Source organism: Onychomys torridus, chromosome 4 (genome assembly GCF_903995425.1).
Source record: "Onychomys torridus chromosome 4, mOncTor1.1, whole genome shotgun sequence".
NCBI lineage: Eukaryota > Metazoa > Chordata > Mammalia > Rodentia > Cricetidae > Onychomys > Onychomys torridus.
Genome location: NC_050446.1, coordinates 76,178,355 through 76,193,056, shown reverse-complemented (window position 1 = coordinate 76,193,056; position 14,702 = coordinate 76,178,355). Strand labels below are relative to the sequence as shown.

The 14,702-nt window shown below is 39.5% G+C and overlaps 1 protein-coding gene across 2 annotated transcripts in view; it reads left to right on the top strand.

Moving 5' to 3' along the window:
* LOC118582145 (intraflagellar transport associated protein) overlaps positions 1-14,702 on the top strand; it is an 87,928-nt gene that overhangs the window by 58,136 nt on the left and 15,090 nt on the right. For both annotated transcript variants that reach the window (XM_036184749.1, XM_036184748.1), the window contains one exon: positions 11,837-11,976. In XM_036184749.1, the coding sequence (XP_036040642.1) occupies positions 11,837-11,976 (140 nt within the window). The remainder of the gene's footprint in view (positions 1-11,836; positions 11,977-14,702) is intronic.

Genomic DNA, 14,702 nt, shown 5'->3' with positions numbered 1-14,702 from the left:
TTTTTTTTTTTTTTTTTTTTAAACAATGATGATGATGGTGGTGGTGGTGGTGATGATGATGATGATGATGATGATGATGATGATGATGATTTTAGTATTTTCTTATATCCTGACTACAGTCCCCCCCCTCCAAGTCACTCCCCATCCACTCTTCCTCTATTTCTATTCAGAAAAGGGCATGCCTTCTATTGATATCAAACAAACATGGCATATAAAGTTTCAGTAAGAGAAGGCACTTCTAATATTAAGACTGGACAAGGCAGCCAAGCATGAGGAAAATGGTCCCAAAAGCTGGCCAAAGAGTCAGAGAGTGCCTCTGATCCCATTGTCAGGAGTCCCACAAGAAGACCAAGCTACACAACTGTAACATATATGCAGAGGAACTAGTCAGTCCTACATAGGCTCCCTGGTTGTCAGTTAAGTCTCTGTAAACCACTACGGACCCAGTTGATACTGTGGGTTTTCTTATGGTGTCCTTGACCTCTCTGGCTCCTACAATCTTTCCTCTCCCTCTTCAGCAGAACTCCCTGAGTTCTGTCTAATGTTTGGCTGTGGGTGGGTCTCTTCTGCATCTGTTTCTAGCTGTTACTGGATGAAGCCTCTCTGATGAGGCTAGACATCAATCTGTGAGTATGGCAGAATATCATTAGGCATCACTACATTGACTTTTTTTCTTTAGTCTTGTTTGGTTCTATTTTAGGTCTCTGGGTCATCCAGCCTCTGGGTCCTGCTCCAGGCAGTGTCAGGTGGGCTCATTCTCATGGCATGAGTCTCAGGCTGGAACAGTTGTTGGTTGACGACCCCTACAATTTCTGTGTGCTATCTTTACCCCAGCACATCTTGTAGGTGGGACAAATTGTAGGTTGAAGGTTATTTGGCTGGGTTGGTGTCCCAGTTCCTCTCCTAGAGGTCTTTCCTGGTTACAGGAGATGGCCAGTTCAGACTACGAATCCCTTATTGTTTGGAGTCTTAGCTAGGGTCATTCTTGTAGATTCCTGGGAGTTTCCATTGCAGTAAATTTCTACCTCACCCTGAAATGCCCCTCTTTCCAGTCATCTCTTCCAGCACTCTCCTACTCTACCCCAACCTGATCTCTCCTCTTCCCATTCCATCTGCCCCTAGTCCTCCCACAAAATCTATTCTATTTACCTTTCCCAGGGAGAGCCAAGCACTCCTCCCCCATTGCCTCCTCCTTGTTACTTAGCACCTCTGGGTCTGTGGGTTGTTGCATGGTTCTTCTTTATTTTACAGCTAATATCCACCTAGAAATAAGTACATACCATGTTTGTCTCTCTGGGTTCGGGCTACCTCTCTCAGGATGATTTTTTTCTCATTCCATCAATTTGCCTGCAAGTTTCATGATGTTATTTTTTTTTTAATCAGTTTAATAATACTCCATTGTGTAAGTGCACCACATTTTCTTTATCCATTCTTTGGTTGAGGGGCATCTGAGTTGTTACCAGATTCTGGCTACTATGAATAAAGCCACTGTGAACACAATTGAGAAAGTGCCTTTGTGGTAGGATGAAACATCCTTTGGTTATATGTCCCAAAGTGATATCGCTGGGTCTTGAGGTAGATCCATTTCCAATTTTCTGAGAAACAGCCATATTGATTTCTAAAGTGGCTGCACAAATTTGCACTTCTACCAGCAATGGAGGGGTGTTCCCCTTGCTTCACATCCTTGCCAACATGAGCTCTCACTCGTGTTTTTGATCTTAGCCCTTATGACAGGTATAAGATGAAATCTCAGAGTCATTTTGATTTGCATTTCCCTGATGGCTAAGGATGTTGGACATTTCTTTAAGTGCTTCTTGGCCATTTGAGATTCCTTTGTTAATAATTCTGTTTAGATCTGTACCTCATTGTTAAATTGGATTATTTGGATTTTTGATGTCCAGTTTCTTGAATTCTTTATATATTTTGGAAATTAACCCTCTGTCAGATGTGGGGTTGATAAGATCTTTTCCCATTCTATAGGCTTTGTCCTATTGATGGTGTCCTTTGCCTTACAGAAGCTTTTCAGTTTCATGAAGTCCCATTGATTAATTGTTGATCTTAATGCCTACCCTGTTGGTGTTCTATTCAGGAAGTCATCTCCTGTGCCGATGTGTTCAAGGCTCCATTTCTCTTCTGTCGGGTTCAGTGTAACTGGTTATATGTTGATCCACTTGGACTTGAGCTTTGTGCAGGATGATAAATATGGATCTATTTGCATTCTTCTACATATGGACATCCAGTTAGACCAGCACCATTTGTTGAAGATGCTTTCTTTTTCCCATTCTATAATTTTGTATTCTTTGTCAAGAATCAGGTGTCCATAGCTGTGTGTATGTGTATTTATGTCTGGGTCATTGATTTGATTCCATTGAGCCACCTGTTTTTAAGCCCATACCATGTTTTTTTTTTTTTTTTTTTGTTTTTTTTTTTTCTTTTCTTTGTATTACTTTAGCTCTTTAGTAGAGCTTGAAGTCAAGGATGGCGATACCTTCAGAAATTCTTTTATTGTACAGGATTGTTTTAGCTATCCTGTTTTTTTTTTTTTTTACATATGAAGTTGAGTATTTTTCTTTCAAGGTCTGTAAATAATTGTATTAGAATTTTGATGGGGATTGCATTGAATCTGTAGATTGCTTTTGGTAAGATGACCATTTTTCCTACTGATCCATGAACATAGGAGATCTTTCTGTTTTCTGATATCTTCTCCAATTTCTTTCTTGAAAGGCTTTTGAAGTTCTTGTCATACGGGTCTTGGTTACAGTTATATCAAGGTATTTTACATTATTTGTGACTATTATGAAGGGTGTTGTTTCCCTAATTTCTTTCTCCACCTTTGTATATAGGAGGGCTACTAATTTTTTTGAGTTAATCTTGTATCCAGTCACTTTGCTGAAGGTGTTTATCAGTTGTAGGAGTTCCTTAGTAGAATTTTTGGGGTTGCTTGTATATAATATATCATCTACAGTAGTGATACTTTAACATCTTCCTTTCCAGCCTGTATCCCTTTCATCTTCTCTAGTTGTCTGTCTCATTGCTCTAGCTAGAACTGCAAGTACTATATTGAATAGATATGGAGAGAATGGGCAGCCTTGTTTTTGTTCCTGATTTTAGTGGAATTGCTTTGAGTTTCTCTCCATTTAATTTGGTGTTGTCTATCGGCTTGCTGTATATCGCCTTTATTATGTTTAGAAATGCTCCTGTTATCCCTGATATCTCCAAGACTTTTATCATGAAGGGGTGTTGGATTTTGTCAAAGACTTTTTCTGCATCTAATGAGATGATCATGTGTTTGTTTGTTTTTTTTCACTTTTTTATATGGTGAATTATTTTGACAGATTTTTGTATGTTAAAACATCCCTGCTTCTCTGGAATGAAGCCTACTTGATCATGGTTGATGATCTCTTTGATGTGTTCTTGGATTCGGTTTGCCAGTATTTTATTGAGTATTTTTGCATCATTGTTCATGAGGAATATTGTTCTGTAATTCTCTTTCTTTGTTAAATCTTTGTGTAGTTTGGATATCATGGTAACTGTAACCTCATAAAATAAATTTGGGAATGTCCCATTTGTTTTTATTGTGTGGAATAATTTGAGGAGTATTGGTATTAGCTCTTCTTTGAAAGTCTGGTAGAATTCTTTGCTAAAACCATCTGGCCCTGGACATTTTTTGGTTGGGAGACTTTTAATGAATGCTTCTTTTTCCTTAGGGTTAGGTCCATTTAAATTATTTATCTTATCTTGCTTTATCTTTGGTAAGTGTATCTATCAAGAAATCTGTCTATTCTTTTAGATTTTTCCAGTTTTGTGGAGTACAGGTTTTTGAAGTATGACCTAGGGTTTGTTTGGATTTCCTTGGTATCTGTTGTTATGTCTCCTTTTTATTTCTGATTTTGATAATTTGGACATTCTGTCTCTGCCTTTTAGTTAGTTTGGATAAGGGTTTGTCTATCTTATTGATTTTCTCAAAGAACCAACTCTTTGTTTCATTGATTCTTTGTATTGTTCTCTTTGTTTCTATTTTATTGATTTCAGCCCTCAGTTTGATTATTTCCTGCCATCTACTCTTCTTGGGTGTATCTGCTTCTTTTTGTTCTTGAGCTTTCTTGTGAGCTGTTCAGTTGCTGGTATGAGATCTCTCCAAATTCTTTATGTAGGCACTTAGTGCTATGACCTTTCCTTTTAGCACAACTTTTATTATGTTCCATAAGTTTCTGTATGTTTTGCATTCATTTTCATTGAATTCTAGGAAGTCTTTAATTTCCTTCTTTATTTCTGCCTTGACTCAGTAGTCATTCAGTATAAAGTTGTTCATTTTCCAAGAGTTTGTAGGATTTCTGTTGTTTCTGTCATTATTGAAATCCAGCTTTAATCAGTGGGGGTCTGATAGGATGCAGGGGCTATTTCAATTTTTTTGTATCTGTGGAAATTTGCTTCGTGACCAAGTATGTGGTCAGTTTTGGAGAATGTTCCTTGAAGTTCTGAGAAGAAGGTATATTCTTTTGTGTTTGGGTTAAATGTTCTGTAGACATCTGTTAGATCCCTTTGGTTCATAAGGTCTATTAGCTCCATTAGCTTCCTTTCTTTGGGTTGTCCTGCGTAAGATTATTTGCCTGTGTTTCTGTGGGTGTAGTCAATCTCCCTAGGTTGGAGTTTTTTGGTAGGGCAGAATTTGTGGATAAATATTATTTAAATTTGACTTTATCATGGAATATCTTGTTTTCTTTATCTGTGGTGATTGAAAGTTTTGCTGGGAATAGTAGTCTGAGCTGGCATATTTGGTTTCTTAGAGTCTGCAAGACATCTGTCCAGGCCCTTCTGGTTTTTACAGTCTCCATTGAGAAGTCAAGTGTAATTCTAATAGGTCTGCCTTTATATGTTACTTCTTTTTCTATTGCAGCTTTTAATAGTGTTTTTTTTTTTTTTGTTCTGTGTGTTTAGTGTTTTGATTATTTATATAACAAGGGGACTTTCTTTTCTAGTCTATTCTATTTGGTGTCCTGTAAGCTTCTTATACCTTTATAGGCATGTTCTTTAGGTTAGGAAAATTTTCTTCTATGATTTTGTTAAAAAATATTGTCTGGGCCTTTGAGCTTGGAATCGTCTATTTGTTAAAAAATATTGTCTGGGCCTTTGAGCTTGGAATCGTCTATTCCTGTCTTTCTTAGGTTTGTCATTTCATAGTGCCCCAGATTTCCTGGATGGTTTGTGTCAAGAGTGTTTTAGATTTAGCATTTTCTTTGATCAAATTTCTTCTATCATGTCTTCAACGCCTGAGATTCTCTCTTCCTTCTCTTCTATTCTGTTGATGATGCTTGTATCTGTAGTTCCTATTCACTTACCTAGATTGTCCATTTCCAGAATTCTCTCATTTTGTGTTTTCTTTATTGAGTCTATTTCCATTTTCAGATCTTGAACAGTTTTTTTTTTTTCTTAAATTTCTTGGCATTCTTTAAGGGGTTTATTGATTTCCTCCAATTTTTGATTGTCTTTTCCTTGATTTCTTTAAGGAATTTATTCCTTTCCTTTTGAAGGACCTCTATCATCTTCATAAAGTTGGTTTTAAAGTTGTGTTCTTGTACTTCAGCTATATGGTAATATTCAGGGTTTCCTTTAATTGGATGGCTGGGCTCTGGAGGTGACATATTGTCCTGGCTGTTGTTGATTATGTTCTTATACTGATGTTTAGGCATCTTAATTTGGAGTGATTATAGGTTTAGGTCCTGATTTCTGGGTTTGTTTTTGTTGTGTGGGTGTTTTCTTTCTCGCTTTCTGTTTCTTCTCTGGTCTTCTGGCTGGAGTGGCCAGTGGCTGAGTAAGAGGTTCTCCAACCAAGGTGGGGGCTGAACTTCTGATGGCCTGGATGGCCTCTGGTCCAGTAGGGGGTTGCTACCCAATTTGGGGCTGGAGTTCTGGCTATGTGTGTGGCCTCTGATCTGGCTAGGGGTCCTCTGGGGTTCAGGATGTTGGCCTGGCTTCTAGTGGGATGGGTGGTTTCTGCTTGGTTTCAGGGAGCTGGCCTGGTTTCTGAGTTCATGATGCTGGCTTGGCTTCTGGTGGGGTAGGAGGCTTCTGCTAGAGGAGTGACCAGTGATTCTTACTCAACAAATATTTAACAACTGTGGCTTATTCCTGGAATGTAATTGAAGACTAACACATCAGACTTTTGTTCTCATGTGATGTGATTAACAGTTTATTGGAGGAATTACGTGTTAACCATAGAATCACACATATATCATTATAATTTGTTGTAGATCTCATGAGAACACAGGGCAGGAGAACTGAAATCTGTCTGTGGAATCAGAGAAAGCTTTCTTAGAACATGTGACCTGTAGGGTGAAAAACCATGAACCAAATGAAGAACCTGAAGTGAGGAGGAGGGGAGACAGGAGAGTGTAGGAATGGTGGAAAGTGGGGCTTTAAAAAGCTTTTTCCTCCCATGATTTCTTTTCACACCAGGAAATTTTCTGTAGCCCTAGGTATATACACATAAAAAGTTATGAAAGTCATAAAGAAGTTTACCTTAAAACAGTTTTTGGTATGCATATAACTTTACTATGTATTAAAGATAAAAACAAATTTTTATAATAATGAGATGGATATGCTTGGATGGATTAAAAACTTAGATCTTGGGTGAATATTTGATGCTGCAGTGTGCAGAACATCTTCATCAGTTTTTAGAGTAGATAGATATTTTGATTTTATAGTTGCCAGCATTGCAAATTCTTCTTGCCATAGCTATGTAGTACAAAGTGGCAGAATTATATTTAGGGCTATTTCAGAATTTGTTGGAAATTTTCTTCCAATCCTAAGCCAAATTTTTATTGGATTTTAAAAAATGAAATGTAAGCCTGCAATTCAAACAGCTGTTTTTAAAGTCAGCCATTCTAGCTTAATGCACTCAATGTAAAGATAAACTAATCTGATGTTTACATGTTGAGGAACAATGCTAGGAAATTATTAAGTCTTTGTTTTCTGCAGTTAAACCATTATGGTTCCATAAGAACTGAAATCTTTGTATGTGTAGGGAAAACAGTGCAGTTCATAATATCTAGTGGACTGTAGTCTGAGATAGGTGTTTTGGGAAATGTTCATGGGGACTGTGGTGTTACCAGCACTCATGGTATTTAGTGTACACACTGTGTGTTCAGACCAGTGCTGCAGTGAAGTTGCATGCTACGACCACAGGTGAGTTCCAGGAATACCTTGGGATTTGGCTTAATTTCTGGTCATTGTGTCTTAAGAAACCTTTCTCTTGCCAAACTTCTCACAACTACTACATTTGGTTACATGACTCCATATAGGATTGCAACCCATAGTTTAAGATGCTGTGGCATAAGGAAATGTATATAGGAGAGTCCCAGGCTTGGAGAAGATGGCATGTTCCAACCAACTTAAGGTATCTTTTTTTTTTTTTTTTTTTTCTTTTCTTCCCGAGACAGGGTTTCTCTGTGTAGCTTTGCGCCTTTCCTGGAAGTCACTCTGTAGCCCAGGCTGGCCTTGAACTCACAAAGGTCCACCTGCCTCTGCCTCCCGAGTGCTGGGATTAATAGAGTGCGCCACCACTTTGATGGCTTCACTGCTTACTAAAAACGTAGAAAGGAGACATTTTTTTTTTTTTTTTTTTTTTGCCTTACAGTGGTCTTCTATTCCCACTACTCCAGTTTTTATATTTGCTAATTTATGAAGGTGTATTTGGGAAGCCATGTTAACCAGAAGAAAACCCTACTCTCATACTTATTATTGCATAAAGAAAATTTTATCTTCTTCCTGAAAAGGGAATAGAAAAAGGAAGATAATTCTATTTTTTTCATAATCTATCCAAGGAAAGAAAGAGTCTTCCTAATCAGATAAATTGGGAAAAGAAACTAGGTGTGTGTGGATCCACCCTTCTGTTTCTGCTGTGGGGTTCATGCTGTTGGAAATTGTGTGTCCTTTTTTCCCTGTGCATGCAACGGTCTCATACTTTGTATGAACCCTGAGCTTCCCTATTTAGCATTCTTCACTGTAAGGACACATCAGAGCACTGAGGACCTTTCAGCTTTACCTTTGTAGCCCTGTTGCAACCCTGTTACGCTTTTTACTTTAAAATTTTAAAAAGATGTATTTTTAAAACTTTTATGTATATGAATGTTTAGCCTGTGGTTATATTGTGTACCACATGTGTGTATTGCCCACAAGGCTGGCAGAAAGCATTGGATTCTCTGCAACTGGAGTTACAGCTGATTGTGAGTCTCCATGTGGGTGCTGGGAAATGAATTCCAGCCTCCTGGAAGAGCAGCCAGTGCTCTTAACCACTCTCCCATCTTTCCAGTCCTGATGTTATGTTTTTAAAGTCTTTTAGCTTCTTGGCTTCATAACCTCTGCCTACAAACCAGTAAAAATGCCTTGAGTTGAAAAAGCCACTTTGACCCTTAGGCTTATTTTTCAACTCTTTTCTTCTTGGGGAGATCTTAACTTCCCAAGATACAAGCTGCCCTAGTAGCCTCAGTGCTTTCAAATAGTTGATTTTTTGAACTTATCTGGCCTTTCTAGTTTTTCTCTAAGATAGTAGTTGGATTGATACCAGCTAGAACAGTTGATCTTTAAGGATATAGTCTGAGAATCCTTGGGAAACCCTGATGACCTAACGTCATCTTTATTGATATTATCACTGAAGTTATAAAAGCAGTGACTGGAAAGGTACCTTAGTGTGAACCAAGGGTGTGACACCAAACTATACTATATCTATAATCTTCACTGCCATACATTGTTAAAACAAATTTCAATTTTAATTGAAAAATGTCCTTAATATAGAATTGAAAAACTATTGCTTTTACTAAGGCTCTAAAAATACTTATTTTTATGTGTATGATATTTTATGTGTATGTATGTTTGGATGTCTCATGCATGCTATGCCCATGGTGGCCAGAAGGGGACATCAGATCCCTCAGGACAGGAGCCAGAAATGGTTGCAAGTGGCCATGTGGATGCTAGGACTCAAACCCAGGTCCTCTGGAAGAGCAGCCAGTGTTTTTAGCTGCTCAGCCGTCTATGCAGTCCCAGGCCTACATCATTTACTTTTAAGTGTTGTTATTAGCTTGCATGGTTGTAGCCTTTGAGTTGTCCATCAGTGACTAGATACTGATAGATAAATGGCATGCATTGTTTCTAAGTATTAGACATCCCTAACATATTCCTGAGAAAGGACAATTAAACAGCCTCAACCGTCTCAGTCAGTCAGCCACAAAATTTACTTTGGGAAGCTGACTCCACAGTGCATACCAGCTACCAAGGGCATTCAAAATGTAAGAAGCCTTTGCGTTGCTTTAGAGACAATGAATAAGATCTGATCCTTATCTTGAAAACACTCTAGATTTGGACTGTAAATTCAGATAATCCATTCCTCATCATCAGTGAATAGTCCCCCCCCCACCCACCCAGTGTCTGGGAAATAGGAGTATATGTAGAAATAACTGTGAGATGGCTGAAAGATAGGAGTAATTCTCTTTCCTAATAGATAGCCTACCAGGCTCTTTCTGTCAGGATTGTTTTACCTTTATAGCTGTGTAATGCTTAGAGTCAGAACAATTCAATTTGGGTTTTGGTTTTTTCTCATTTTGATTTTATATGTGGAGAATGTATCCCTATAACAACCTTCAGTTTTTGAGAGGATGGACTGTGCTTGCTTTATATCACATACAGTGTCTAACTGCTGTACAGGCTCTTGATAGTTGCTGGTCAGTTTAAAATTGTAATGCAGGAAATTAATTCTCTGCTTCTAAGTGCTGGTTGAGAATTCACCATTCACCATGCACAAGGCACTGTGTTAGCCCCTGATAGTATGCCTTCTTGAATTTTGTCTTTACCCCAGAGAAAAGGTGACAGCAATTTATTTAAGATGCTGAGGATGTGGAGTCTTCTTGTCTTGAAATAATTGTTCCCATGGCAGTAGAATTGTTATAGAAGAAATCATTTTCGTTGTAGTTGGAAGTCTTGCCTTCGATGAGAACAGATTAGTGCTGTAAAATTGCAGTAGAAGACCTGGACACTTGCCCTGCTCGCCATACCTTTTGTCAGACAGAGCCATGGTCTTAAGCATAAGCCTGGAGAGCAGAATTGATTCTGATTTCCCATTGGAACTGGTGTTTACACCAGCAGCCAACTGACCTGATAGATGCTGGTCCTCACGTTCAGAGGCCTACGCCTTTTCTTCAGTGCTTGTTGGCAGGCCCTCAGCAGCCTTGGATGTACCCTAGGCTCTTACACAGGGAGCCCAGTGTAGGAGTTTGGCTTTGAACTCATAAATAGGTACATCAGAAAGCCAGTTTCTCTCCCAGTGTTAATGAGTTTAAATGTGTTATTGTCTAGGCATCAAATGTTTTCAAAATGTACTTAGTGCTGCTATGCTCAGGTGCTACAGGTGACACTTCTTGGCCCATGCTTAGATGTTCCATATAATGAAGCAAAATTAAACATGTAGTAGAAATGGTTGCTTAAAAAATGTGTAGTGTGACATTGGCTGAGGTCCTGGCTCTGAGGGCAGACTGCCCAACTCTGCCTTTCTAGCTGTGGGATCTGGAGTGAGGTCTTTTTCAATGTGGAGAGCTCATTGCTTACAACACAGAACCGTAAGAGCTGCTAGGAGGATGAGATGTGCTTGGACAATACTGGACACATCGGTGTCAGTTGTTATCACTGCTTTTGTTTACACCAGTTATGAGATGATGTTCTAAAATTCCAATCATCGAGCTCAATAGAACTACCTTCTTCACTATCTCCCCACCAGTTCTCAGTTTCTAGGTGACTTGACTATGTCTATTTCTTAACAATTAAAACCAACAGTGATTTGTTCTTGTGAGGGTGATGTCTATGGGGGTAAAGGGTGCATTTCAGAATACTCTCAGTTTTAGAATATCAGACCTGCACAGTTATCTTTCTGTGTGTGCTGCCATTGCCATTAGCCCAGATATGCCTGTTGCTAATTAATCACTTCCATTGAGAACTTAATGAGTGGCTTAATTAGGATCATCTTTGAGTAGCAGGCAGTAGCATCTTGTACCAGTTCCAAGTTATTGGCTAGCTCTCACTAGTTCCTCTGGTATTCTGGAAGTTTAGACCAAGGAGGGAGGGCCTTATGCTTCTGTGTGTCTGTTTGCTCACCTAAAGAAGCTTGCAGAGGTTCAGTGGCATCAGTGATACATTCATGAAGTGTCACACATGTGAAAACAAGCCAACATAACTACTTAAAATAAATCCATGGGGAAACTAAGATTAGTTATTGAATTCTTGTGACTGTGCTAAACAAGCAGGAAACATGTTGTTTGCAAGTGTTGAAAATGAGCCCGCACGTTCTTCATATGACAGAGTATTTCATTTTTCTGCTGAAAGCTAAAGTATTTTCCTTCTGGCTTCCTCATTGTGTAATATATATATATATATATTTGAAATATTGCTGCATTGTTACAGAATGAAATCTGCACTCCATTTTCTTTCTCTTCACCCCCTTAGGAAAATATGGGAAAATGAGGCGAAAGGAACACATTCCTGCCTTATTTTCCTATAGTGGTAGAAAGGGAGTTAGGCATGGGAGGACCATCATGTCACCCCCTAAGCCTTCCTCCAGCCTTCCAGATGGCCTGTAACCTTGCACCATGATAGAAAATCAGTACACAGGTAGCTTCTGTTTTATAGAAAGGGGAATCCTTTGAGTCAAGTTCTCAGACGAGGACAGGAACGGTGCAAGGGGTAGGCTTTCCCTGAACATAGCTGCCAGTCTTGATTGTCACAGGCTTTTAGATGACTTGGGGAGATGATGAGCTTCACTAGCGGATCAGCTGAAATATTTTATATCCAACAGATGGGCTGCTCCTCCCAGGGGAAGTGGAACAGGATATAAGCACCAGTGTTCCTGCTTATGTTCCTTCTCTGGACCTGCCCCTCACTTCTGAGGTGATGCGGAAGCCTGCCATAGGAAGAACTCTGAAGCACACGGAAGAGGTACTCCCCGGGAATTCCATTGTGACAGTACATGGGTTTTGTCCTTTCAGGGAGCCCCTGTATCTGCATGCTTTTGTATTTCTCCTCCATTTGGGATAATTTGGAGTTCAAATTGTTTAGTTGATCTTGCCCACTTCCATCTAGCTCTGATGTACACAGAGCAGTGATGTTTGTATATAGAAACACGTTTTACCTCTGTAGTTCTGGGTAGGGTCTGCTCAGTAGATGAAAGGACAGTTTTCTTCTCTCTTCTGCTCTAACCTGGCCATTCTGAGGGCCTGTAAACCTTTGTATTGGGTAAGGTAAGGGCAGGATGTAAACGGAATCTCAGTCTGAAATCCATTCCTGAAAGGAGGTAGAAGTTCATTTCTTGCATTTAAAAATTTGTAGAGAGTTCCTACAGTGAACGGGTCGGTTCCTTAGAGTAATCAGAGAGCAGAGGCTCTGACTTGAATCCATTGACAACTGCTGAGTAATTGTTCCTATCTAGGTATATGGAAGGCTGGGGAATGTCACCTCAGCATCGTTTTCAAAGGTGGGGAGAACAGACTCTCTGCTATAGTTTATTCTCCTGAAGCATTCCTCGAGAGCCAATGTGCTCTCCTTTTACAGCTCTCCTGCCCACAAACACACCGCACCACCCGTGCTGGGAAGTAACTTCTCCCCGGTTAACATGGCGGGACGACACAGGAGTTGCAGAGTTCTCTATTAGTGCATTCTGCTAGAATCCCCAGGGCCCCTCTTCAATTTCCTTAATCATTCAGGTGCTCTTGGACTGTGTATTCTGTTATGGAATCAGCTGTTCAATCAGAGATGACTTACACATTTCAATCTCAAATGGACTTTTCCCTTATAGTACTTTTGTCTACTATTCTGAAAAGTACACCCAGGATGCTTGCGGGCTTGTATTGAACTCCCAAATTGGTTGCTAGACAAATAAGTCAGAACAGCTGACTTATTTTTGAATTATAGATTATACTCGCTAAACTGTAAGAAGCTAAAATCACAGGGCTTCTCTGAGCAGGAATCCATTTCATTTTAAGGCTTGTTTATAGTCTTGGCTAGTTGTGACCATACAGGATACCGGACATGGCACCCAGTACCTAAGAAATGCAATTACTTTTAAGTCAGTTATAGAATCTATGTATTTTGGGGCAGTGATCAAAATTATTATAAATTAGTTTCAGTTAGTGGTTAAAGAAGCTTATTTTTGGACCTATCTCATAGTCAATGAAACTCAAATTACAACTACAAGTATTATACCTAGGGCCTTGCACACAATAGGCAAGCCTTTATTTCCCCCATTTTAAAAATTAATTTTTTGAGACTCTCATGAAATCTATTTTTATTATATTCATCCCCAAATCCTGACTTCTAGATACACCCCTACTTCCCTAATCTCTCCTCCAATTCCACATACTTTTTTTAAACTGAACTGTTTCTCTCCTGTATAACTTGTGCTGCACGTGAACTTGTTCTGTAGCTCAGCCTGGCAAGTTCTCTTGCCTCAACCTCCCAAGTGTGAGGATAATAGGTGAGTATCACTAAGGCCAACTTATGTCCTTTTTGAAGGACTGTAACTGTCCAAATAGAAAATGTGAACATTTTAAAATGTTAGAATCAAATTCATATGAACAACTTTTGTGTTGTCAAACTCAAGAACAATCTAGGGCTAATTTTTCTGCCTTTGGGCTATCCAGGTTGATATTTTGTATGTAAGCTTCATTACTTTTTGTTTGCTCTGTTTCTAATCAGGTCTCATTAGGTAGCACAGGTTGGCCCTTGCTCATTTTCCTGCTAGTAAGAGCTAAGATTACAGGTGTGTGCCACCACACCTAGTTGGGATTTTAGGTGTAATCATTATTTGTTGGAGGATCATTTTAAAACCGTCTGAAATCACAACACTGAACCAAGTCTGCCTGGGTTTAATAGCACAATTATTATTATTATTATTATTATTATTATTATTATTATTACTATTATGTGTTTTAATTTTATATATCAGCCATGGGTTCCCCTGTCCTCCCCCCTCCAGCCCCCACTCCCACCTTGCCCCCAGCCCCTCCCCTCCATTCCCATGTTCTCCAGGACCAAGACACCCCTGGTGGATTCAGTACAGGCAGGTCCTGTCCCCTCCTTCCAGGCTGAGCATGTGTCCCTGTGTAAGCCCAACATTCCAAACAGCTAGCTCATACATTAAGGACAGGTCCTGGTCCCACAGCCTGGATGCCTCCCTAACAGATCAAACTATTCAATTGTCTCACTTATCCAGAGGGCCTGATCCAGCTGGGGGCTCCACAGCCATTGGTTCATAATTCATGTGCTTTCTTTTGATTGGCTATTTGTCCCTGTACTTTTTGCAATCTTGGATTCAAGAATTCACACTCTTGCAGTCCCTCCTCTTTCTTGATAATTGGACACCTGGAGCTCCACCTGGGGCCTGGTTCAGGATCTCTGCATCCACTTCCATCAGTTATTGGATGAGAGTTACAAGACGACTGTTTAGTCATCTGATCACCAGACTAGGTCAGATCAGGCATTCTCTTGACCATTGCCAGCAGTCTACAGAGGATGTATCATTGTGGATTTCTGGGGACCTCTCCATCACTCTGCCTATTCCTATTCTCATGTGGTCTTCATTTATCATGGTCTGTTATTCCTCGTTCTCCCTTTCTGTTTTTGATCTAGGTGAGATCTCCTGCTCCCCTAAGCTTTCTTTCCCTCAA